The sequence below is a fragment of the Sphaerodactylus townsendi genome, linkage group LG06, assembly GCF_021028975.2.
Source record: "Sphaerodactylus townsendi isolate TG3544 linkage group LG06, MPM_Stown_v2.3, whole genome shotgun sequence".
Classification (NCBI taxonomy): Eukaryota; Metazoa; Chordata; class Lepidosauria; order Squamata; family Sphaerodactylidae; genus Sphaerodactylus; species Sphaerodactylus townsendi.
Genome location: NC_059430.1, coordinates 75,342,847 through 75,370,163, shown reverse-complemented (window position 1 = coordinate 75,370,163; position 27,317 = coordinate 75,342,847). Strand labels below are relative to the sequence as shown.

Here is a 27,317-nt window from a genome sequence, read left to right as displayed (position 1 = left end):
AAATCCAGTGGGCGAAAGCTGTTCAGAAAACACAAGTGAAAGCTGTAACAGTCGGGGTCAGGGAGGCAGACAAAAGAACTGTTTTTCCCTGAAATCCTTTTTTTCCGCACTATGTGAACAAAAAAAGTGGTTCTTTTAAAAATGTTTCCCAGATGTTTTAAATGGTCTGTGCAGAATGGACCCAAGCTGGCACCAAATAAAAGTTGATGATCTGAATTTTCCAATCTATAAGCATACTTATACTGTTCCCAAACAGTTCTAAATGTCACATGCCTCCTAAGCTTCCTCTCATATGTCTACATATCTTTTTAAATTGATCTTTTAGGGTAGGGTTGCCATCTTCCAGGTGGGGCCTGGGGTTCTTATAGATTTGCAATTGGTCTCCACAATGCAGAAATCAGTTCCCCTTTAGGAAATGGCAGCTTTGGAAGGTAAGCACTATATCTGCTGAGTGTCCTTCCCTCATTCAGGTGCAATTGACTTTGTTTTATTTATTTATTTATTGATTGATTGATTGATTGATTGATTGATTGATTGATTGTATTTGTATACCACCCTCCCCAAAGGCTCAGGGCGGTTTCCAACAAAATAAAAATTTAAAACATCATATATATAAGTTAATTAAAATACATAAAATATATAAAATATTAAACTAGAGATGGCTTCAGCTATTCTATTCCCCCTTTTATGAACCCACGGGAGGCCAGATGTTTTACACTTTTTTATCAGCCGGTTGATATCATCCCGGCTGTGCACAAACGCATACCGGCGGAACAGGAGTCCGTTTTACAGGCCCTGCGGAAACTTTGTAGCAAATCCCTTGCGGGGCCCTGATCTCACCTGGACAAGCCTGTTCCACCAGGTAGGGGCCAGAGCAGGTGAAAAGCCTCTGGCAACCTTGTAGGGAGGCCAGCTGGATAAACGCCTTTGGGGCCAGGGATTTACCAGTAGGTCCACCTCTGATGAGCGGAGGGGCCTAGAAGGGGCACACATTATAGGGAGAGATGGTCCCTTAGATATGCAGGGCCAAGACGCCGCGAATGGCTTTAAAAGCGTCAAAACCAAAGTTGCACTTTAAACATGACCCGGTACTTTCCGGATCGGCAGCCAGTGCAGAAGTTGGTATAGGTATCCCGGAGTAATCGGATTCCCTGGCTGTTGCTCCAGAAAGGAGTCTGGCTGCCGCATTCATAATGTACGAAGTTTCAGTTTCCGGATCATGGCCAAAGAGTAAGCCCAGCGTAGAGCGAAGTTACAGTAGGTCTAATCTAGAGAATTTGACCGTGGCATGGATCACAGATGCGCCAGATCCAGGATCGGAGGAGAGATCACGGGGCCAGTTGTCGTGCCTGCCGCCATGAGATGGTAAAAAAAGCTGCCTGGAGCTGTCCTTCTGGGTGACCTGGACCACCAATGATAGAGATGGATCCAGAGTCACCCCCAGGCTCTTGGCGTAGGACGAAGTTAGTTTTAATGTCTGCGCCAAGAAGGGTAGGCAGGCCAATAAAGGCCACCGGACACTCCCCCCCGCCCAGCCACAGGACCTCCGTCTTGAGTGGGATTCAACTTCAGCCGACTTGCACTCAACCAACCAGCCACAGCATCAAGACAACGGCTTGGAGAGCATCCAGGGGCCGCAGGTCGGGCTGCCCTCCATTGTGAACAAGAGCTGGAGTGTCATCAGTGTATTGGTGACACCGCAGCCCAAAACTCCGAACTAGGGACTTCGCCCGGGGGTGCATGTAGATATTAAAAAGCATCGGGGAGAGTATACAAGCTCCTTCGCGGCACCCACATAATGGGAAGCGGCCCGGGCTTTGGAGAATCTCACCCCAATGCCACCCTGCTGTCCCACGATCTTCGGAGAAGACGAGATCAGCCATGATTTAAGAGCTGAATCTCGGACCCCGATACCAGCGGTAGGCGGTGGACCAAGGTCATGGTCTACCCATATCGAACGGCTCGCGGTGAGATCTAACAACACTAACAGCGCCGAACCGCCTCTGTCCAGAAAGTGTAGTCGGAGGTCGAGTCCACAACAGTGACTCAGCACCGTCTCGGTCCCATGACCAGCCCAGCGGAAGCCAGACTGGAAGGGATCGAAGTGCACGGTTTGTGTCATCCAGGAATGCAGGCTGGAGCTTTCGAGTCAAGCCACCGCTTCGGCTCAATTACCTTGCCCAAGAATGAGTAAATTAGAAAGCTGGGGTAAGTGGCCGGATCTCCAGGGGATCTAAGAATCGCGGTCTTTTAGGAGTGGAAGTAGCGGACCACTCGCCTCTTTAAGCCGACTCAGGGAAAACTCCTTGCTCAAGGAGCAGTTGACCTATATCCAACAGGTGTGGCTCGAAGCTCCTCCTGCCGGCTTCCACCAACCAGGAAGGGCATGGGTCAAAAGGACAGAGTGGTAGATCGTGACACAGCATCCAGGATCCTGTCAACATTGGATTTGGGTCAAGTAATGGCTGAAGTTATTGGTCCACAGAAAGGACTCCAAAGGCGGCCCAGGGGCCTCTAGTTCACATACCATTATCAATAGTGGCAGGGAGGGATTAAGCGGAGAGGTCAGGACTTTGTGTGTGATTAGTAGTTCGCAAAAGCCTCACAGCCTAATGCCAAATCAGTCTCTTTTGGACCTATCGAAGAGGTCGTCAACATCCGAATTACACGAAACAATTGTGCTGTAGCGAACCTTAGCATTGATTCAATAAGCCCGGAAGCAAAATATGCCAGCTTCCGTCTCCTTCACAGCACTCTCATAGGACTTCATAAACGATCGATATGAGTGTCTTGACCCCTCGTCAAGTACCCGCCGCCACCCTCGCTCTAGCCGTCTCAGTTCCCTTTTCATCTTCCTCAGCTCCTCGGTGTACCAAGGAGCCGGGTTGATGCGGGTACGGAGAGGACACTTTGGAGCGATACCGTCGATGGCTTCAGAGAGCCTGGTGTCCCAGCTCTCTACCAGCTCATCTCAACTTCTTTCTTCCTTTCATTTCAACTATTACGGCTGCCATAAAAACCAGTAAAACCCCTTGACTAGCAACATAGATCTCTTCCAGAGCCATCAATACAGCGCAGACTAATCTACAAGTGCTTCATAGTTAACTGAAGAGCCTCAATGTGCAATGAAATACATTTTGATTGTGAACAGGAGGACCTCTGGGATGGCATTCCAGTTCTGATAGTACTGAAATGTCCATATGCACTGTGTGGTTAATCCAGGTTGCCACTTTCATTAATGTTCCAGTTGTAAACATTTTTGTGCAAGAAGATCCACCTTTAATTATGTTTCAATGTTGTAGCATCAGCATAACTTCATATTTAGGACATTTATTTTGGATATACATTGGTATGGACTGCCATACTGCACAATATTGCAGACTGAAATATTAGGATTTGGTTCAGTCATTCTATTTCCAGTCCAATGTCCCTGTGAACTCTGTTGACAAAGTGATTATATTTTAATAGGTTGTATTATGATGCACATTTTGTTAGGTAATGCCTACTTTTTGAATATTCTTTGTAGAATAATTCTTCATAAGAATAAACAATGCTGAGATATAATGCCGAAAAATAAAGAATGCAGGCTTTTATTCCTGTTTGCAGTAAACTTAGATGTCAGTTGATTTTTAAAAGCGGGAAAAGTCTGCGCATGAAGAGAGAAGTGGAGACTGGCAAAATGAAGGCTCTATATATTGGTCACATTGAGATACCCTAGGGAAAGGCATACTGTTGAACATCACCTGGTTCATCCTCCACCACTGAGTTGGACAAAGCTCATATTGGCTGATTTTGCACAGTAAAAATGCTCTGTGCTATATCTGGGAGCACAGCTGCTGCAGCACTCTTTACCCTGCTGTTGACTTCGCACTGCTCCCCGGCTGTCCTCCACTTGCATGTGAGGTCTTTGGCAACGAATCCCCCTGCTCCCCCCAGTCACTTTCACCAATTTAGTTGACTCTGCACAAAACAGGCACTGGGAATCAATGCCCTCGCCCCACCCCTTGTCTAAAATCCCTGCATATGTGAGGGAATTGCGGTACTCCAAAAACCCCGGTCCAAACTCCTTTCGTGCGCACGGGAACAACCGCCCTCCTGTTTGCAGTGCCTTCACATGGCGCTTCAAGTTTCTCAAGGTTTTTGCAAGGTTTCTCTCTCTGTGTTTTTAATTCCACTGCAAGAGGGGAAGGCTCCCGTTCATTGGAGAGGTGGGCCAGAGCAGCGAGGAAGGAAAAATGACCTGATTCTGCTGCCGAGGAGGATCCTTGGCAGTGGAAGCCACCAGAGCAACAGAGAGGCATTCCAAAGGTCCCCAACCTTTGCGGTTCTGGAAAGTCATGTAGCAAAGCCACTGCTGTGGGGCAGCACTGGGGCAACAGCATGTCAGACATGCTGCAGCGCCGGGTGCTGTGGGAAACTCCCCATTGTGCAGGGGCATTCCCCGTGCCAACAACCGGGCACCTTTAAGATGCAAAATTAGCCATTGAGTAATCTCAAAGGCTCAGACAACAAAGTTCAAGACATTCTGATGTACCATATTTTTATTTTATTTTTTGTTTCTTAATAACAGATGGTTGGCATTGTAAGGGCATTTCATGTCTTTGAGATATGGGATTCCACAAATTATTATTCATCATATCAACTGGGATTCATCCCAACAACAATTAGTGGGGCTGGCAACAACATGCTTGGAAGTCATAGCTGATCTAGACTTTTCCCTCAGACTGCATGTGACAACTGATCTGTATCCAGGCATTTTGGGCAGAAAACAGAAATGTGTGTGCGTTTGTACTGGGTGCGAGGAGGGGAAAGCTGTAATAGGCTGGCTATCCTTATGTACCCCTAGTCTAGATAATATTTGGGAGATTTATGGATGCCACATATACCTAAAATTATTGTTTAAAAAAGGAAATCCCAAATAATATGGCCAAAATGTTCATCAGATGCGGTATGGCCGGTGCTGGTCTGAAATTGCAAATGTTTCTGCATGTGGGATCATGAAATATTCAAATTGGCTGCAGACTACTAATGGTGGTTTTAAACCAGTTTTAAACCAGCCCGTGAATTTTCTGATATGTCTTTCTGGCTGTGTCTTTTAAAAACATGCAAATGTCAAAAGGTCATTACATTTAGACTCCAGGAGATGAAAGATTCCTATCAGTAGTCCACCCCTTTACCATGTGAAAGAAATTACTTTTAGAATTGGGAGTGGGGGGGAATTGGGTGGGGAGGAAACTAGCCAGTGAAATCCCATCTGCTGCTTGAGGCTGCTGCTGAGCTGCTTTGATTGAAACTATAAACAATAAATCAGTTGAACGTCTCTGACTTTGTATGGGCAATTTCAACCCCAGCAAGTAAAGTTTAGGGCACTTGCATATAGGAATATAAAAATATGCAGGTTCAGAAGAAAAGTTTTTCTAGTATAGCCCTCTGATTCCAGCAGTGGGTCTCCAAATATGCCTGGGTAGTTCACAGCTAGGATTGACAAAGCAATTCCCTGCAGTTTTGTTTCCAGTATTTGGTAACAATAGGAGCCTGTGTGGTATACTGGTTAGAAATGGGGAGCCCCATGTTTAAATCTCTGCTAAATCACAAAGCCCACTGGGTGATCTTGATCAAGTCACACTTTCTCAACCTAATCAATTCACAAAGTTGTTGAACTGACAAAACATCAGAGATACATCAGGGTGTCATCATGGTTAACTGCCGTTAGTAGACTAATCCACAAAATTATTCAAATATTTCTATATGAATGCCTGTCACAACATCTTATGGTCTATGGTCAGAGTTGAAGAAAGTCCTCCTTGCAGTCTACCCAGTTGTATGCAAGGAGAACCACCCTGTCATGTGTGAAGACAAGACAGTCCAAGACACATACCAGATCTCCAAAACTGGAGCTGTGTAGTGCTGCTCTGTGCAAGACTTTTGCACATAGAAACTGTAATGAAACAATCTGTAATTAAATATGTTAAGATAATTCCAGATTAGATCTCTTTCCAATTACCCAAAATGCATTTCATTTAATCACTCTAAGATTTAAGGACGGCTGTTCAGATACTTGCTCTGTTTGACCAAGCCCTACTATTAATTAATCTCCACCCATTTAAGTATGTTACTTACACAGCAGATCAGGGCATAAAATGTGCCAGAAATTGTATGGAAGCCTGCAGTATTTTCTCCATAGCTACATCAATCTTTTACAGAGCCAGAAGTCATCTGATTTACTGTTAGAGCATTAGCTGGAGGTACTCCATCTCCACGGCACAAAATAAAGCACCACCCTGTCATGTGTGCAGATCAGATGGTTTCCAGATCTTGGGGAGGGGGGATTGTTTAAAATGTGTCCTTTAAGATGCCTTATCCCTCTCTGCATCCACAAATTATCCACTAACAATAAAGAGTCCTTTCTGGGTTTCCAACAACTGAAGCACAGTAAAAAAAAACCCATCCATTTTCCTTTCCATTTTGACATTCCAAATCAATACAGCTGTATCAAAATTATAGGCAGAAACCTGTTGTACAATATATCACTGATGTCATACATGGGAAGAGGAACTAAGCTGTATGAGGGAAAAGAAGCACACTGTGATTCAGATCACAGCCTCTAATATGCATATGCAGTAATTTGTCTCAGAGCCACCTTGTTTGCTCAACAGCTTCAATTGATACCGACAGGCCATTTGATTTTTCATATCACCAGCCTAATAAAAATCTAACTTTAGAAACAAGCCCATAGTCTTGGGAGTAGAATGCTTGTTAGTACTGTAATGTAGACTTTATTTCCTGTTGGCAATTTCCACACTCTGGAGATTAATCATGATATCTAAAAATGATTTTGACCTCAAGGGACATTTGTGGTCATATCTCCTGTGCCAGTGGTTCACAGCATGCACAGCTATGGGAAGAAAGGACACAGCATAGGAATGAGGTGTTATAACTTCAATAAGCTACTGCTTATTATTTTTTAACATGATTGTTTCAGAATCTTCAAATTACAATCATAGTAAAATTGTAAATGACATTAAGGACATCAGTTAGCCACCAAGTTGAAAGTAGTAGTTAAGTCTCATGTCCAAACAGATATTTTATACTTTTTCATGAATGCTGCAAGAGATTCAGCCAGTTGTAAGACAGCAAGAAGCAATTAATTAGGCTGACAACAATGGATCAAAAGGAATGACAGGTTGGAAGGGGGGGGGGAAAGGTTGAAAAGATGTATCTAAATTTTATAAGTAAATGTTTTGGTTTTAATATACTGGAAATAATTATGGATATGGTTTTCTAAAGGGGATAAAGGTATGAATAATCAAAATAAGTAACAGAATCATCAAAATAAGTAACAGATGATGAGTTGATACCATGATATATATTTTGGAAGAAATATGTTTAGAAACAGATTATAGCAATTATATACCAACATTCTCTTTTTAAATTATTAATAATTTGCTTATTAGAATTTGCCTAAGATTGTTTAAAATATTTTATATAAACATGCTGGCTCTCTGGTGTTTAGAATTATAATTAAGAAAATTATGTTTTCTTTTCTAATGTTCTTACTGTTTTTCTAATATATTTCAGTTATTATTGAATGTTTTTTAAAAATCTGTAAAAATTTAAAAAACTCAGCTATAGTAATTTTTTTTCCAAAGGAAAATCATGACATTAAAAGGAAACCTGGAATTGCAAAGCATCTCCACATCAGTGTAGCAGCTCAGGTCAACCACCACTTACAAAGACTTGAGATTAGAAGTATTGTAGAACAGCTGGTATCACAAGTTCCTAACCGGGGACTGAGTTTTTGTTTTTGTTTTGTAATGATTTTAAGCATGGTGATCAAAGTGCTGAGATTTGCTGAAGTGGCAAGGAAGATTATGGGGTGGGTTGCATAACCATTACATCAGTGTAGTTCAGGGGGATAGTTGCTATGCCACTGCCATGATAGTCACTTGTCTCTAACCATTTTATCAGTTCCCCCCACTACAATGGGATCAAAGACAATTCATGTATTGCTTTGTTCTAATTAATGTAGTGGTTCTAACCACTACAGCACAGTGTAGTGGTTAAGAGCAGGTGGATTCTAATATGGAGAACCAGGATTGATTCCCCACTCCTTCACCTGAGTGGCGGAGGTTTATCTGGTGAACCAGATGTGTTTCTGCTCTCCTACATTCCTGCTGGGTGACCTTGGACTAGTCACAGTTCTTTGAAACTCTCTCAGCCCCATGACCTCACAAGGTGTCTGTTGTGGGGAGGGGAAGGGAAAGGAGTGTGTAAGCCACCTTGGAGTCTCCTTACTGGAGAGAAAGGTGGAGTATAAATCCAAACTCCTCCTCCTCCTCTTCTAGAGTTATTATCGCAAAATGTAAATGTTATGACCTCTCTGTGATAAATGTCTTGTTTTATTTTATAGTGTGATATAGAATTGTGATGAACTGGAAATTTAAGTTTAATAAATGCTGGAAAATCACCACATGAGCAATGGACACATATGTTTTTAATTCGACACCAAATTGGAGAGTCAGAACTTGAGGTCCCCTGATCCCGCTGCCCACTGCCAAGAGCAACAGGGGGGAGGGGGGAGAGGGGAAAGGGCAATTTTTAAGAACCCACACTGTTGCTTGCAGAACCATGTCACATTTGGTAAGAACATAGAAGTGACATAGAGTAACTCTAGGAATTGCCAGAAATGCTAAGGTTTTGCTGTAGAGTTTCTAGAAATTCTTAGAGCTACCTATGACACTTTTGGGTCTTTTCCCCACAGAAGTGTCATGGTGCTACATTGGTTGGCAAGATTCCAGTACACATAGTTGTAATGTCTGACACAGGCTTTAAAACAGGGTCCCCAGTGTAGTACATGCAGACACCTTTCCTGGCACCCACCAAGTGTTTTAGAAAGTGGGTGGAGCCAGCTGAGGATCTTGGCCAGCAGGGCTTCTTATTTATTCGGTTGGTGGTTAATTTGTTCCCGGCCTTTCTCCCCAATGGGGACCCAAAGTGGATTGTATAATTGTCCTCTTCCTCTGTGGATCAGAACACTGCTGATCAGCAAGGAAGAAAGAAGATTCCACTTGCACAGATTTAGAGCATTGCTTTCCTAGGAGAAGTCCACAAACAGCTTTCAAGTTGATATCAAACAAGTTGTGCTGTGCACCTTGCATCAATCAGCCACCAAGTCTGTGCTAGAATCACACTCTGATTGGCTATGCAGGTTCAGTAAATCAACATAATTAATTGCACTTTAAAAAACTGGGTAAAGACAGATGCCTTTTCACATCATTTGGTTAATCTAAAGAGCAGGTGACAGTTTCAGTTAGTGAAAAAGTACACAGTGAAAGATAAAAACCCTTCAACCCTCCCTGCATGGCCTTGATCCAAACTAAAGGTACATAGAAAACAGTCAGGGGTGTAACGAGGCAGCCCTGGGCAAACTGTAGCCCTGGGCAAAACCTGAGTTGGATGCCCCCCCCCCCGCCCCATGGGCGGCCACTCCACCACGACCAAATTTCTTTTTGCACCAGGACATTGGTGCCTGCAGGGGGTGCATTTTTAGACATATCAGCACCAAAATTTCAGCATATCATTAGGAGACTGTCCTTATGCTACCCCCCAATTTTGGTGAGGCTTGGTTCAGGGAGTCCAAAGTTATGGACTCCCAAAGGGGGTGCCCCTATCCCCCATTGTTTCCAATGGAAGCTAATAGGAGATGGGGGCTATAGTTTTGAGGGTCCATAACTTTGGCCCCCCTGAACCAAACTGCACCAAACTTGGGGGGGTCCCATCATCTCCAGATAATACCCTGAAATTTTGGTGCTGATACATCCAAAAATGCCCCCCCCCCCTGCAGGAACATCCTAGAAATTTGCCCAAGAATCTTTGTTCTGCATTGAGTTTTCTGCATTGCTGTCAATGGGGGTTGCAGGCTTGGGGGGCACATTTCTGAAGGCACAGTCTCAAAGCTTTCAGGGTCTCATCAGGAGACTGCCCTAATGATACCCCCCAAGTTTGGTGCAGTTTGGTTCAGGGGGGCCAAAGTTATGGACCCTCACAACTGTAGCCCCCATCTCCTATTAGCTCCCATTGGAAACAATGGAGGATAGGGGCACCCCCTTTGGGAGTCCATAACATTGGACTCCCCAAACCAAACCTCACCAAACTTGGGGGGTAGCATAAGGACAGTCTCCTGATGATACGCTGACATTTTGGTGCCGCTAGCCTAAAAACTGCGCCCCCTGCAGGCCAAAAATGGAAAACCACTAAAATACCCAAAAACAAACCCAGCATTTTTGATGCCCCCCCACAAGGTGATGCCCTGGGCAGCTGCCCACCTTGCCCAATGGGCATTATGCCAATGAAAACAGTAACTAGCCATTGAAAGGCTTGTGAAGATCTGTGGTTAAATCTAATTTCACCCTAACAGGGTAAGTGTTGTGCAATGTTGGGCTTTGCTCTTAGCAGTTACGTGCCAGGAATTACTTCTAGTAATCTTGTACATGTCGGGAAAAGTACAAGCTCTAACAACATGAACAAACTATTTTGTAAGCCCCAACAACTGAACAGGTTTATTAATCTGATGAAATAACTTTTTAAATTTCCTACTACTTTGTGCTCATGGCAGAAGGCATGAACTGCATAATAAGTTCAGCAGTACAAAAGAAAATTACATCAGCAGCTACAGCTGGCAAAGAGTTCCAGGTACCGAGGTCAGAGAGTTTGCATGTTTGCAGTGTAATTAAAATCAGGATTAACTGGCAGGCTACTCCAGAGTTTGATGATTAAAGCAAAGTTTGTGTTACAGGAGAAACAAAATCATTCCTAAATAGATTATTAGGCTGACGGATTTAGATCCACAGAAGAGCATATATATATATATATGCATGTTTATATCATTTTTAATTGCCAGAAATAGTTCTACAGGCCAACTAAGGAGTAAGTTTCACATTATTACTACATGACTTGCATTTAGAAATTCTGTAACATGAAGTGGCCCTAACAAACAATACAGCTGCAACTGTACACTTATATGAAGTTAATTAATTTCAGAGAAATATGTGAAGGTATGCTTGCATTCCAATAACATTCAATGTTTGTAGTTCTTCATAGGGACTGAGAAAAATTATAGTTTATGGGAAATAACCCTGCATTCTGAATCTATCTAACTTATGGTTGGCAAGACTGGGTTGGGAAATTCTGGTGATTTGGAGGGCAGAGCCTGGGGAAGATGGGGTTTAGGCAAGAATGAGAGCTCAGCATGGTATTATTCATTCATTCATTCATTCATTCATTCATTCATTCATTCATTCACCCACTCATGTATTCATTCTACTTTTTAATTGCTTACAACGGCAATTAAAATTACCCATGAAACATAACAATAATGGAAATGTTTGAGGAGGAACAAAAAGAGAACAGGAGCACTATATCCAATAGGGAAAAAGGAAACCAGTGAAACTGGTAAGGGAAAAGGAGAAGGGGGTAAAGAAAAAAAGGGAGGCCGGCTAGATAAATACCATTCCTGACCTCAGCCATGGGCCTGGCAGAATATCTCTGCCTTACAGGCCCAGTGGAATTGCAACAGATCCTGCAGGGCCTGGATTTCACTAGACAGAGAGTTCCACTGGGTCGAGACCAGCACCAAGAAAGCTGTGGCTTCAGGTGATGACAACCAGATAGATTTGGGGCCAGGGACCACTGGTAAGTTGTTCCCTGCTGAGAATTATGCTCACTGGGGGATATAGTAGTGGAAGAAGAAGAAGAAGAAGAAGAAGAAGAAGAAGAAGAAGAAGAAGAAGAAGAAGAAGAAGAAGAAGAAGAAGAAGAAGAAGAAGAAGAAGAAGAAGAAGAAGAAGAAGAAGAAGAAGAAGAAGAAGAAGAAGAAGAAGAAGAAGAATTAGTAGTAGTGAAGGAGGAGGAGGAGGAGGAGTTTGGATTTATATCCCCCCTTTCTCTCCTGTAGGAGACTCAAAGGGGCTTACAATCTCCTTGCCCTTCCCCCCTCACAACAAACACCCTGTGAGGTAGGTGGGGCTGAGGCTGCCAGACTTTTGTAGGGTTTTAATGGTTGATACCTGATACCAGGAGTCAGTGCAACCAGTGGAGGACTGGTTAAATATGGAGCACTGGTTAAATATGCACTGCTACATTCTGGACTAGCTGAGTTTCTAAGCAGTCTCCAGGGTAGCCCTGCATAGAGTGAATTACAGTAATCTAATCTGGAGATGACCATTGCATATATCACACTGTCTAAGTCAGGGTAAGCAGTTGCTAGTCCTGTTGCAGGTAAAAAAAATGCCACTCTGGCTACATTTGTGATTTGTGTCTCCATTGAAAGGGAAACATCCAGTCACTCATTTCCAAACTCCTGGTGTTTGATGCTGGTGTCGATTGAATACCATCAACCAGTCCTAAATCCTCTCCCGTCCTAAATCTCCTCAATCCAGCCACAAGACCTCCATCTTTGATTATTCAATTTCAGTTGGCAAATGACCCAGCCATTTCACCACAGCTTCGAGGCATCTGGCCAGTGTCATCAGGGTGACATCTGTCCAAATGTACATCAGCAGATATAACTGTGTGTTATATGCATATTGATGACAACTCTGCCCAAAACTTTGGACTAGCTGGGTGAGGGGGCGTATAAAGATATTAAATAACATTGGCAAGAAGATTATCCTGTGAGGGATTCTCCACACCAAATAGTGCCAGGATGAAATCCTTTCCCCTTGTGCTACCCTCTGTCCCCCTCCTTGGAGAAATGAGACTAGCCATTGCAAGACTATCCCACATATACCAGTGTCAGTAAGGTGATGTGCCAATAGATCATGATCAACCATGATGAACGCTGTTGTCAGATTGAATACAGACAGCAATACTTACATGCCTTAATCAGCTGTCTATAGAGATTCTCTGTGAAGGTGACCAGTGCTGTCACCATCCCCTAGCCAGGTCAGAAGCTGGATTGGAAAGGATTCAGAGCTGATGTATCCTTTAGGAATGCCTGAAACTGGTCCGCTGCAACTCTCTCAGCTACTTTCCCCAGTAATGGAAGATTTGACACTGCACAATAGTTGGATGGATCAGTAGCACTCAAAGATGGCTTCTTTAAGAGTGAGCTTACCACTGTCTCTTTCAATCCCCTGGGAACACCTCAAAATGTTGTGATATGTTGATAATGACCACTGGGGGGACTGGGGGGGCACCCATACCCCATTGGCCCTATTTTCACCAGCCACAATATATATGGGTCCAAGGGGCAAGTGGTATCCTATTAGTAGGGGAAGTGATTTCTGTTGTTTGGAGAGCAGTTGTAATTCCAGGATATCTCCATGCCCTATCTGGTGGCTGGCATCCCTAAATAACCTCCTGCTGTTAAAAGTCAACTCTGGATAGGCTTTTATCTAATGAATACTTGCACATAATGGGAATGTGATAGTTGATGGAGGATTGATGTTCCCACAGTGTGATTCATGCCCAGCCAGCTAAACCCACTTAAGTTACAATCAAGTAGAGGAGTCACAGACAGGCACTTCTAGAAAGGCAGCTAAAGTTTAGTGTTGCTTCTTTTTTAATAGAGAGTCACTATACCTATACGAGATACAGAATCAGATCACACATTTGAATATGTTGTACGTGCTGTTCCATTTGTTGTATGTCACTTTGAGTAATTCCAGTGAGTGAACAGTGTGACTAATACATTCTATAAATAAATCAATAGGTGAAACTTTTTTTCTGTGTGGAGATGTGGTAATGGGGAAAATTTCCTCTGTCGATTTGCTGCCTTCTATGCAGCTGGTCCAGACATGGAACTTCAGCCTGCAAAAATGTTAACTCTATGGCTAGAAAATCCTAACAGCCTGTACTTGATAACAATTTGTGGTTTTGTCGGTGAGCAGAAGGGAAGAAAGTGACTTTTTTCTTCCAGCTATATCGACTAACCACAAAAGTCTGCCATCTTAGATTTCTCTGTTTCATTCTCTAATATCCATTTCTTCCTTGTTTCAAAAAACCTTCCCTGTTTCAAAAATCCTGAGGTATAGTTTCCATAGGCTGACCTTCTCTCATATGAACTTTCCATGCCAATTGCAGTTGTCCTAGAAAGATTCTTGATTGTGTAGCAACTGCATGATCTTCAATAGGAGAAGATTTGCTCCATCCATGCAGTAGATAGCCCTCCATTAGTCCCAAGATAGTCCCAAGCAGTCTGGTTACAACTGTCTCTAAAGGTATGTTTGTGTGCAGTGCTAAGAGAACCATGGTAAAACTTTATGCAGCTTTACATGTGTCTGTGGTGGAGGGCAGTCATAATTTGTTGGGTGCATAAGGGAAGCCTGACCACATATAGAACTTTTGAAAGAGCTGACATGGATTGGTATTTTGGGGGGGGGGGTGGGTTGATATATCCTTCCAATATCGTCTGAAGGCAGGGGACAGTAATATAATCAATAAATAATAAAATCAGTTAATAAAAAGACATAGTTAGAAATTCAGATTACATTGGCAAACAGTAACTGCTAGAGAGGATTGAATGGTCCCTATTATGTTTCTTTTTATATGCATTCATATATATTTTTCCCTCTCCACTTTTTTGTGGTTGATTATGGGGGTTTGTTTGTATAATGCATGCATTTTGTACAGTATTTGCCAACAATTTTTATGGACTGTATTTAAATGGGAGTGACGTGGCAGAAGGGAATGAAAAATGTCACAAAAATAAGCAAACACAAGCTCAGTTGGCACGAGGATGGAGCAGAACCAAAGTGGAAAGTAGACAGAGCCAGAATGAGAAATTAAAATCATTCCCCAAGTAATTTTTATTAGGATTAAAGGAGATTGTTCATCAGGCAGTGGCGCAGTGGGGAACTGCAGATAACATGCAGATAAAAACATAATTTGATGCTTATCATATACTCTGTTTCCATGCAAATTTTCTAATCTCATGGAACATGCACTTTTAGAAACCAGAATTCATAAATAGCTATGGAATACAAATTATTTTGTATTCAATGTTGTCTAGTGGTGATTCTCACACATGTGCATGTATCATCTTTTATGGAAACTTTCTTTTGCTTTTTGTTTTGTGTGGGGATAAATGGCAGTTCTTGAATATGCACATTTATATACAACTGATCCGAGAATCTCCCTTCAGCCAATCACAGGTATGCATGCATGAACTTCACTGTCTGATTGAAATGCTTTGTGTTGTGGGTAGTTTTGTGAAAAATAGAAGAAAAATATTTTCAATGATATTCCTTCAGAAGATCCAGCCGGGCCAGTAGTTTCAGATCTTATTGTTGTGTAAAGAAAAATAAATCTGCAAGATAAGCCAGTGCAGTGAGAATGGAAATCATTTCATCTTAAAAGGAGGGAAACTACAGATTCTTCAGTTGTTGGCAAATGTCAGCCTTATCTCTGATTTCTCAGCAATTTACCAGGCACTAAAACAATAAAGGACAAGATTTATTTTTAACTTAGCTTGACTGAAGCCTCAGTTGCAAAGGCTAAAGGTGATAGTTTGGAGAAATATTAATCAGACACATCTACTTAAGACCCAATCTAATTTTCATGGTTCCTATTTCTACAGAAAAGTCAAGACACCAACCCATAACAATGAAGATTCTAAGAATGCTCTTAGCCTACCGTCGATTCCTATTCATCCTTTTCACTCCCCTTCTTCTGCTTCCATTGCCTCTCATCATCAGAACCAAAGTAAGTGGATCTACTTAATTATGTCCTCACACCCAAAACCCCTGAAATGTTCAATCTGCGCATGTGTTTTTCTCCCAGTGGACCTTTTTATACTGAGATCTTCATGAAATTCTATGAACTACGATATACAAACTGGCTGAAAATTATTATGAGGGTTTCACAAAGTTTCTTGTTAAATATCCTTTGTGGAAAAAATTGACCAGCTGAGATCCAGTTTATCAAAAACTCTCACTAAAATAATGGATCTGGGTAGATATATGAGGTTCAAATAGGATCTTCCCATTTTCAAGTTAAAGGAAATTCTGCTTTAAAAAAAAAGAATATAACATCCTAATTATTTTTAGGGATGTGGAATGGCATGGTACAGCCTGATCTCATCAGATCTGGGAGGTTAAGCAGGATTGGTACTTGAATGGAAGACCACCAAGGAAGGTAATAGGAAACCTCCTTTGCTTCTCACTTGTCTTGGAAGCCCCTTGCTGGAGCTGCCATAAGTTCAAAGTGGATGACACATAGATACATACAATTATTTCCTCATATATTGGAGAACCAAGGCATAGAAGTGGGAGCTGAACAATATGAATTGATCGATAGGATAAAAATCAGTTACATCATTGCTCCTGTTTACTGAGTATTCTAGCTGAGACCATCGTTTTAGTGCTGATGTCGTATGGTAGATGAATGGAGCTATCTCTTTTTTTTTGTTCATCACACAGGAAGCCTCTAGTGTAAAGTGAGCTGATGTGTGATGTGGCTCTGCAGAGGACCAGTTTTCATGATTTGGACCACATAAAAAAGGAGGATAAGAATCATACAAACTAGGTCCTAATGTGATTAGTTGCCCACACAGAAGGATAGGGGTTGTTTTGCATGTATCATTATTATACTAGTCTACGAAACAGCTTCCTTGTTCTTCTGTAGCATGCTTGTGTGAGATCTTCCAGTAGACCTTTTAGCAAAAGTCAACTGGATAAGAAAATCCAAGGACTCATTCTCATCTCTTTTGGCAAAGGAACGGCCACTATTTGCATAAACTTCAATCCACAGGGTTTAATGAACATTGTATAGCATACTGCAGCAAATGTCATTATATTCTCAGAGGAACACATAGAACTCAGTGCACACCCAGTGTGCTAGTGACCTGGACAGTCACTGAATGTGTTACCAGTACGTAAAATCAATGCACGCTGCAGCTTGCATTGCTTTGTTCCTTGTGTATAATATACTATTTTTATTTTACTGTTCTGAAGTTTTGAAATTCAGCTCTGTTCCATTATTTGTATATCTTATACTGTTTCATGTCTTGTTCTCTAATTTGGTAACCTAGTTTTATTCACGTTTGCTTACATATTTTATCCTGTTTTAGTGCATTCTTTTAACTATGCAGTTCATCTTGAGTTTCAGCAAGAAAGTAGATTACTGGAGTAGACAAGCCCTTATTGGCATTCCAAAATACAATAAAACAATTGTCCATAAAAGACAGATAAATACAACAACCATTCAGAGTCTTATCAATAGTTTAGTCCAAATGGACTAATCAAAAGTGCCATTCCCATACACCTCTCCACAGACCAGACTGAAGACCCACCAACAGAGCCCAGGCATCACCACAGCATACAGTATCAACACTCCACTGTAAAACACAGAGTTTGTTAGAGTGGCACCTAACACAGAACAAGGGATAGGGGGCAAGGAAATGGGCGAACAATTGATTTGACTCCAATAGGTTGCCACAGCCTTCAGTTGTCATACCATCTGGCAATCGATAACAAAACTATGACATCTCTCAATGAATCACCCACCGGTTTTTTTGACTTTGGGTTACCATGAACACACAGGTTGCTGGCAGAGGTAGGTACAGTATACCAGTAGCAAATAGTTAATGTAACCAACATTGTTGTTGTTATGATGATAGCAATCTAATGCTTAGTATCCATCTAGCATTGCGTCTATAATCTTTAAAAGATATTTTGCTACACTTTCTCAAAAGTAAGGATCAAGATTATCTCAGCAAGAAAGTAGATAAAGGATGTTGTCTAAGAGATCCTCCTTGCCAAATTTTGAATCAACATATATTTCAGACCAATTATATTGTTTTGGGAAGACATGGCAGACTAATATATAAACAATAAATAAGATGCCATTGACCAGTTTTTGTTTTTGAAGGCATGTCCCTGCTAATGTGTAGCAGGCTAGCCTCTTCCCTGACTGGCTATTACTATGGAAGTTTTCAAATGGAAAATGGAGCCCCTCGGGGATAGGGTGGTACCCCCCCCAAAAAATCTAATCAATTAATTAATCTAATTAAGCAATCTAAACTAGTTAATCAAATTAATTAATCTAACTTAGTTAATCTAATTAATTAATCTAACTTAGTTAATCTAAATTAATTAATCTAAATTAATTAATCTAAATTAATTAATTAATTAATCTAAATTAATTAATCTACTTAATTAATTAAAAATCTATGCTTTTGGTCTAAGATGGGATCAATTTGTGAGTTGCAAACATCTCAGTGATGACAAAATGGTGGCATTTTCCATAAATATGAAATCTAATCCCATGCACAAAGTTGGTTGTACATGTAATGCTTCCAAGCAAGGTTCTTTCTGCAAGTACATTAGCCTACATGCATGCATCAATGTATATGATTGCCAGGGATGTACCTGCCAGAGGGACATGCGGGGACACATGTCCCTAGGCACCACCAATTTAATCACATGGGGGCACAAAATTGCCCCCCACACCCGTGGCATTCTCCTGGTCTCCCTGCTGGGCCTGTTGTTAGCCCTGCATTTGTGCCACCTGTGCTGGCAGGGATGAAAAGCTCCTCCGGCTCCTCCTGGCCACCGCTGTCCTCCTCCCCATAAGTAGGACTGCTCTGGGACACCCCCACTGCCCACCAGTCCCAAGCCCAGTGCTTCTGCCCTCATGCTGCCAGGTGCTGCACATCCCACCCAAACTCCCATGCTGGCCCCAGCAACTGCCCCTCCGCCGCCGCCATCTGTCCATCTAGCCAAGGCTCCAGCTCCAGGCTCAGGTGAGGCAGGGCACTTAAGTGCTGACTGAATGCTGGGCTGCTTATGACAATCCTAAGCAGCCCAGAACTCAGCAACACTGAGGAGATGGGGGGGGGGGAATGGGGCAGTTGGGGTGACCAAGTGCAAAAATCAGGAGGATCCATGAGGATCTGTGTGTTTTAACCATGTTTTTGTGCCACTGTGGTACCACTGAGCATGGGATGCAAGGTTATTGTGTTCAGACATGTATCTAGGGGTATAAGCTGTGATGTGCAGGTGACTTTGGGGTGACCAAGTGGAAAAATCATGAGGATTCATGAGAATCATGTTTTCCAAACAGGTTTTTGCTCCACTGCGGCACCACAAACATGGGATGTGTGATTGTTGTGTTAAGACATGTGGTTAATAGCTGGAGCTGTAATGTACTGGTGATTTTGGGATGACAGTGCAAAAATCATGAGGATCCATGCTTTTCAAGCAGGTTTTTGCACCACTGCAGTGCCCCAGAGTGTGGGATGCATGATTGTTTTGGTGCCGCCTGTAGACTAAGACATGTTCTATGGTTTCATCATGCTTTCATTTCATTCCAATTCAAAAATCATATGAATACATTAAGATCCATTTGAAATCATCTGGATCCAGCTTTTACCCAGATCTGTGAGTTGCTCCCATGCCCTTCTCTCCTCCTTGAGGTCCAGGTGTCTTCCCTTTCCCCTGGCTCCTCCTTGTCAATGCTCTCCCTGCCATTTCCTTACAATTGCCTAAATTGTGCTTCTTGTCAGTTATTCTGTTGGCTCCCCTCCATGACTGCCCTGGGCTGTGGGTGGTCTGCCATAGGTGAGGCCGTCTAAGCAGATCCTCATGTGTCCAGCAGCACTGGCAGTCTTCCCAGCCTGTTTGCCTCTCCGTTTTCCTCCCCCTCCCCCACAGTCTTCTGGTGGCTGCCTCACCACTTGGTATGTGGGGAAGGGGCATTTTGGAGAAGTCTGGGGTGATAGGGAGCATCAACTCCTGACACAGAAATTGACTACAACCTTATTCCTGATTTTAAAAATGCCCTGCTGAACTCCTGAAAATGTATTCTGAATTGGTTGGGGGGATTATGGTGGAAATAGTATATTTCATTGAAACTAATAAAACAAAACAAAAAATGAATAAGATAAGTAAAACTAATGGGCTGTATCTTATCAACCTTCTATCAAAGAATGAGAGAAGAGAGGAGCCCCTTTGTTATTTCTTTCAAATGTTATTCTATTTATATTCCACCCTCCCTGGTTGAAGTTGGGCTCAGGGCAGCATACAACAATTTAGAATTTAGAAGAACATAAAATATGCAGTAATTTAAAACACAAGATGGTGATAAATTTAAGGCCTTGAAATAAAATCCAGCCTCGCTCCAACAGAAACTGTCAGTCAGAGCTGAGCACTGGCTAAATCAAGGGGAGTGGAGGTAACAAATAAGACAATGAATTTGATAAGGAAGCCAGCTGATAACATTGAGGACACATGAGTGGCATCAGCCAAAAGCCTATAGGAACATCTCCATCTTGCAGGCCTTGTGCTATTGCTTAAGATCCTGCAGGGCCTTGTGTCAGCTGCCAGAGTTCCACCAGGTTGGAGCCAGAGCAGGAAAAAACTTGGCTCTGGTTGAGACCAGTCGCAAGTCCCTGGAGCCAGGGACCAAGAGTTTTTTTATTGAAGGATCTGAGTATCCCTTGTGGGCAATATAGGGCAATATGATGCTCCCAGACCACTCAGGGCTTTGATTTATAACCAAAACCTTAAGCCTGATTTGAAATTCCACTGGCAAGCAGTGCAGTTGCCAAAGCACATGTGTTATATGCTCTCTCACTGATACACCAGTGAGGAATCTGACCATTGCATTCTGGACCAGCATCAGATTCTGAGTCAGTCTCAATGGCAGACCCACATAGAGCAAGTTGCAGTAGTCTAGTCTGGAGGTGACCATCGAATGGATCACTGGGGTTAAGTCGGGGTAGGATAAATAGTGGGCCAGCTGCTTAGCCTGTCGAAGATGGTAAAAGAATAACCTCACCATGGTAGTGACTCCATAGAAAAGACACCCAAGTTAGTGACTTGGTTCTCCAATTTACACCCAGGCTTTTAGCTGAAACAGCTAGATGTAATGCCACATTACCAAATCTTGGCAGCTGGAAACACTCCATTGGACTGCCCTGACCTAGTCAGAGAACCTGTGCCTTTGACAGATTAAGCCTCATTCTGATCTTCTCCAACCAATCAGCCACTGCCTCCAGCCACTGGACCAGCTGGCCATCCATCAACAGAACAAGCTGAGTGTCATCAACATACTGGTGGGAGCTCAGCCCAAATCTCTAAACAAGCTGCTGCTCCAGGGACTGTATGTAGATGTTAAACCACACTGGGGAAAGGATAGTCCCTTTTGACCACTGAAAATCCTATAAATTTGGGATGATGGAACAGATATGATCAAATGCCACATGGAATGGTGGCTATTGTAAGGAAGAGACTGGGTGGAGCAAAAAAAAAGATCCAACCTAATGGTACATTCCACAAAGCACAAGAAGGACCTCCAGGGGATGTCTTAAAAAGAGGCAGCTTCTGATGTGTTTTCCAGACAGCAAAAGTATCAGAGGGGGAAAGAGGCTGTTTCCCACCTGACCATTTTGCTCTCTGGTCAGTTTCACTCTCAGCTTGTGCCTGGCATTTTGTGTATAGCTGAAGGGATTCTCCCTGCTGCTGTTTGCTGAAGGTTACCCTTGGATGTTTGCTCTGCAGGCTCCAATTCTGCATGTATTTTCAGCCCATAAAGTACATAATTGTGCTCAGCTGGTCCTGCCAATTTTGCAATATATAGTTTTCCTATTTTCCTATAGTTTTCCTATTTTTTAAAAAAAAATCGAGGAGCTACGTTTGTAGCTACACAGAAACACACAAGAGAATCTTAGCCGCTCTGAAAATAGGTCTGCTGCCCATTGAAAAGTATTGGGTTGACTTGCACTTTGCAGACTGACTGCATTTTTTCTTACTGCACAGAAAAAAAATAGGGAAACTATTTAGTGCCAGAATCAGCAGGACCAGCTGAGGACAACTATGTACTTTTGGGGCTGAAAAGATGCTGAGGGCCTTTTTTGCATGGCACAATTACAACGGGGTTGAGCTGGGGTCACATATACCTTGGCTATTTTATCCTGGTTTCTGCACCCCACTTCTGCCCAGGAGCACAATTAGTAATACTCCAGTTTGTTCCACACGACTTGGATTTCTGTATTTGCTTTGGAACCATTTCTGAGCATGCCCAGTGTCCCACATTCTGATTGGATGTTGATTTTGAGTGGCAGCTTGAATGAACATCAGGAAGGGAGATCAGCCAGTTGGGTGGGAACTATACACTTGGCCTGCCCCCGATTAGTGTTTTTAATGGTTTAAAATAAGATTTTGCTGTCAGAGGGAGAAAACTAGTAAATAGGTCTGCTAATTGATTTAAAATAAAACTTGTACTGAGGAAAATAGACCAAGTGATTGTTCTGATTGGCTGTTGCTTTTGAGTGGCATCTGCAAGCACCTGTGAACTTGCCCAGTATCCCACGTTCTGATCAACTGCTATTTTTGAGTGGCAGCTTGAATGAACATCAGGTGGGGAGATCAGCTGCCTGGGCAAGAAAAATAAACCAGTCCTGCTCCTGATTGGTTTTTGTATGGAACAGACACAAGCAGCGTCACACCAGGATTTTTAAAAAGAACCTCCAGACTGGTGATTTTTGAAAATCCTGGGCTAAGGTGAATATTGTGTGTGGGGGGGACACCGGGGCAGACCTTGCGCAGCTTCATGAGTCCTGCAGAATCTCCTCGCCGCATAGGTGAGCAGCGTACAGTGCTCACCCCTGGACATAGTTTTGACCATGTAAAAACAGCCCAGGATTGGAGGCTGCATGGTGGCAGGGAGAATCCCTTCAGCTGCACACAAAATGTTGGACGCAAGCTGAGAGTGAAACTGACCAGAGAGCAAAATGATTGGGTGGGAAAAATAAGACACCTCCTAAACTTTGCATTCTGCACAGCCAGGCAGGAGACATCTGCAGCTTAGGGGGGAAAGGTTCACTTCGAAGCATGCTCCAAAAAAGATGCCTTGAACTAAAATAAGGCATCTTGGGGGAAAAGCTGTGCAGAGTGCCTTTCCAGAACTCCTTTTTTAGCATCCCCAGAATATCTTATTTAGGCTTTGTGGAACAGACCAATATTTTTAATACCTAATTCGTTATTGGTTATGGGTAATTCTGCTTACCCTATTGTGTTGTGATTTATCACAGGGTGCTTCAAGTGATCTCTATGTACTGCATAATGTTAAGCAAATGTACTCTTGGCTTTGTGCTCAATTGTGCTCATTGTTGATAGGAATCCTAGTCATATTAGGCTCATTAGCAGAAGCTTCACAGCAGTGTTTCTGGATAACATCCAAAAAAACTATATTTGATATCTCTTCAGTTGCAAGTGCACTATTGCAGAAAAGGGGAGTGGCTTGAGAAAGAATAGGGGTAGTGGGTTTAATTTGGTTTTCATAGGTCCATTTCACATAGAATACTTATGTTCTGTTCTGGATGCAGTGGGATTGTAATAGCCTCTCCTCACATTTCTCTGTTTACTTGTGAGAAGCAGCCTACAGCATGCAACACAGTTTGTCTGCTGAACTCTGATGGGGCTCTGCCTCTCCCATTTCTCATAACTTTGCTCATCAACAGCCTTAAAGGCAGAGAGCTGATATTCTCTCCCCCACTTCCTTCCCCTCCATTCACACACACTCTCTGCTGCCATTGCAAGAGAAGAGAAGAGAAGAGAAGAGAAGAGAAGAGAAGAGAAGAGAAGAGAAGAGAAGAGAAGAGAAGAGAAGAGAAGAGAAGAGAAGAGAAGAGAAGAGAAGAGAAGAGAAGAGAAGAGAAGAGAAGAGAAGAGAAGAGAAGAGAAGAGAAGAGAAGAGAAGAGAAGAGAAGAGAAGAGAAGAGAAAGGCTTGTTTTAAAACAAAGTTTTGCCTGAAATAAAGTTTTAAAAGCCCTCTCAGCCATTGGCCAGGGCAGAAGCAGAACGGGAGAAATTGGGTAGAGCCAAAAAGGTGTCTGTTTGTACTGTTCCTTGCAAAAGCCTTCTTTGTTGTTATTTTTATCAAAAAATTGATCTCTCAATATGTGCACTGCAGAGAAGCAGGAAGGAACCATCAGCATGGAGAAGGGGGCAAGGAGGAAGGCTCTGGGGCACCTGGCACTGAGGCTGGGGCACTTGGCACTGAGGCTGTGCTGTGCTGGTAAAGGAGAGACTGAACACAGACCTTAGACAAAGAGAGTGGAAAGTGAAAGTGGGACTTCATAAAATACATCCACACAAGACGTATACATCCATAATGACTAATCCTTCTAGTTAAGTTGCTGTGGTGAACACTGGCCTCCACTACTTTGGGCATAATTGGCCATAGGTTGTCAGTGTGGTGTAGTGATTAAGAGTAGGTGGAATCTAAACTGGAGACTAGGTTTGACTTCCCACTGCTCCACATGAGCAGTGGACTCTTATCTGGTAAACTGGATTTATTTCTCATTCCTCCACTCTTCTTCTTTTCCCAGTTTGTCAATTAGTCTCTCTGTACCTTTATGGCAGACACAGTGGCAGCTATATTCAAGGAGTTAAGGGCAATTAAGGCTGGGCTGAGCTGTACCAAAACATCACAATGTAGGGAAACCCACCGTTCCAGCAGCTTCAATTCAAAATTGGAAATGCTGACCCATGGGAATAATATATGTGACCAACGGTTAGTGCTGGAGACAAAGAAGGTTTGTCTGAGAGTGTTCGCTTACCAGGGGTCCCTTCCTAATTGGCACTCTAAAGAACTTGCCAGGCATCATCTAAGCTGCTCTTTACTGAGTGAAGAACCCAAAAGTTTATTGGACTTAGTAGTCTGTGTATTTGAACTACATAGAACCTTTGGGTTTAATGAGCCATTAAGAATTATTTTAACCTTCAATTCAACTGAAATAACACCTTAACAGGCTGTTACAGCAGTGACTACATCGAGCTTAGGCCAAGGGGTAAATGCCAACCCCAGTATTTACAAAACACAAATATAGCCCCCCTTTACTGAAAACCCGCCACCTAAGCATTACATAAAACAATACAAGGAGCTAGGCCATGCAATAACCTCGAATTGACACACAGGGCATCACTCAGATCACCCCCCTCGACAGTGGTGGTGCGCTTCACTCTGGAAAGTAGAGCTGGGCTAAGTGCTACCTACAGTGCAGCAGTGTGGAGGACATGACAACACCAGATATCCTGCAAGAGCCAAACGGCATATCAATCCCTGATCGACTGGGTCTCACTCAAAGAGAGAGAGTCTGCTGGCTAAATGTAAAAGTTAAGAATCCTCAAGGGGAAGGGACCTGCAATGGAAAAGCAGATCGCAGACGTGCTGCCAGTAAAGGGAAAAAAGGATTCCTGCAAGTGCATGCTATGGAGACTATAAGCAATCAACCAGATCTGGTTAGAAGCATGGGAAGCTGACAATGCAACGGAGACCAAAGGGCAGTAGTTCCAGGAGAGGACCAGAGATAAGATCGAGCAGCCCTGATGCTAAGCCCTCCTCAAAGACAACTCCTTAGCCAAAGTTAGGAACCACGCAATCTAATTGATCTTGGACCCTCGAGGAGCTTCAATGCAAGAAGCATAGTTGCAAAGGGTCCCTGGAAAAACAACATACATTGACATAAATTATTCAGTATCCAAGTGTACTGCAACTTCAAACGCGAATCCATTCAAATAGAAGATTATGAGATCAACAAACACTCCACAAGAGTAATTGGCCACAATAATGACTAGGACCTTCGGAAGGCGATATCCTGGGCAATGCAAGAACTCATGGAGGCGCAGCATTGGAAGACCGCAGATATTGTGGAACCAGATTTTGAGCTGGTACTCCACTGATCCTAATTCCCTCAGACGGCAGCAAAGAACAACCGCGACTGAGGGGAGGGATTCTCGCGAATGGGTGTGTATTTCTTTGATAGTAATGGGGTGTTGGACCAACTAAACGAGGCAGATTGACTGGAGATTGCAAACATCTGACTCCAATACATCTTTTAGCGCCTCCTTTCTTGGAATATAGCTGTGGTTGGAAGAACAAGGCCAATAATCCATTTCTTAACATTTCTTAAAGTTTTTAATATACTTCTGCTTCAAGAAACTTGGACCCTCTCCCTAGTTGCAGTCCAAGGATATCAAGCCGCATTGTCTTCCCGCCATAAACCTAACAAGATGGGAAGACACTGTATGGTTTGGCAATACTTAGTAGGCGCAAGAAGAACTGAACCTCCGGATCACTTTCGAGTTACCAGTATGCAACCATTTAGCACAGGCTGTTCGTATGTGAGGGCTTGATTTCCTCCTAGTGGTAAATATTATCATCTCCACTCTTCCCCCTAGGGTGGACAGCTTAAACAGTCCATTCACAGTGGTTGTGCATCATAGACTACTCTAGATAGCCTGAAACAACTACATCCTATGGCCGTAAATAGTGGTGGGCGGGTGACCTCCACGCGCCGAACTGGAGGTAACGAGCTCTGCCCTGGTTACATCAGTGCGGGGTTTGAACTTGAAACCCTTCCCTGGTTTTTTTCACTTTCCCAGGGTCTCTAAAGATAATAACCTCTCAAATATAGCTGGGTAAGAAGAAATCTTCTTAGCTATACAGAGACAACAAATTTGTGCATATTAAAATGGACTTTCCCAATTTGGTAGCGCTGGAGAGACAACCTTTATATTAGTAGGAAGGGGAGAGCAGTGTGATTGATTATATTTTAATATCTCCCAACCTTTTGAATAACAATGTAGGTGACTTCCAGGTATTGTTCCACCATTTAAGCTTATCATCTGCCTCTTTCAGTTAAGTACTTCAATTTAAAACGTCCTTCTTCATCCTCAGCCGGGCAGTTGAAGGGAGTTCGCTAAATCACTTACTTCCCCAGAGCTAGAGATGGTCTGAGGCATTGGAGTATAAAATTACACAGTGCTTTTCAGCTCCCATGAGCTGAAGCAATTGAGGCTGGATATGTTGGGCAAGTGTTTCCCTCCCAGAAGAGACGGTTCTTAAAGCTTGATAATATCAACACAAAAAAAATCAAGGAATTAATCCAACAGCCTACTAACACAAGATTATATCCTCGCCCAATAAATCTCCATGCAGGTTGGAATTCTGCTGTAGTGAGTATGGCTATAAAACACTTCCACTGCGGAAATTTATAAAACCTACAAAAATCCAAAAAAAAAAAAAAAAAAATGGGATAGCTTGCCCGCAATTTACTTTGCTTACATTAAAAATCCCACCAGGGACGCCTTGAGGGGATATGATTGAAGTTCATAAAAATTATGCATGGGTAGAAAATGCCGACAGAGAGAAATTTTTCTCTTTCTCGCCACACCAGTAGAACCAGGGGGGCATTCATTGAAAATGCGCCAGTGGGAAGAATTAGAATCTAATAAAAGTGAAACACTTCTTCACGCTAACGCAGGATTGGTGCTTGGAATATGCTGCCACAGGAGGTGCGATGGCTGTAATT

At 42.8% G+C, this 27,317-nt stretch overlaps 1 protein-coding gene across 1 annotated transcript in view; it reads left to right on the top strand.

The window, feature by feature from the left end:
- SLC13A1 (solute carrier family 13 member 1) overlaps window positions 1-27,317 on the top strand; it is a 95,849-nt gene that overhangs the window by 6,238 nt on the left and 62,294 nt on the right. Inside the window, exon 2 of the mRNA XM_048501818.1 lies at window positions 15,578-15,702. Coding sequence (XP_048357775.1) covers window positions 15,578-15,702 — 125 coding nt within the window. The remainder of the gene's footprint in view (window positions 1-15,577; window positions 15,703-27,317) is intronic.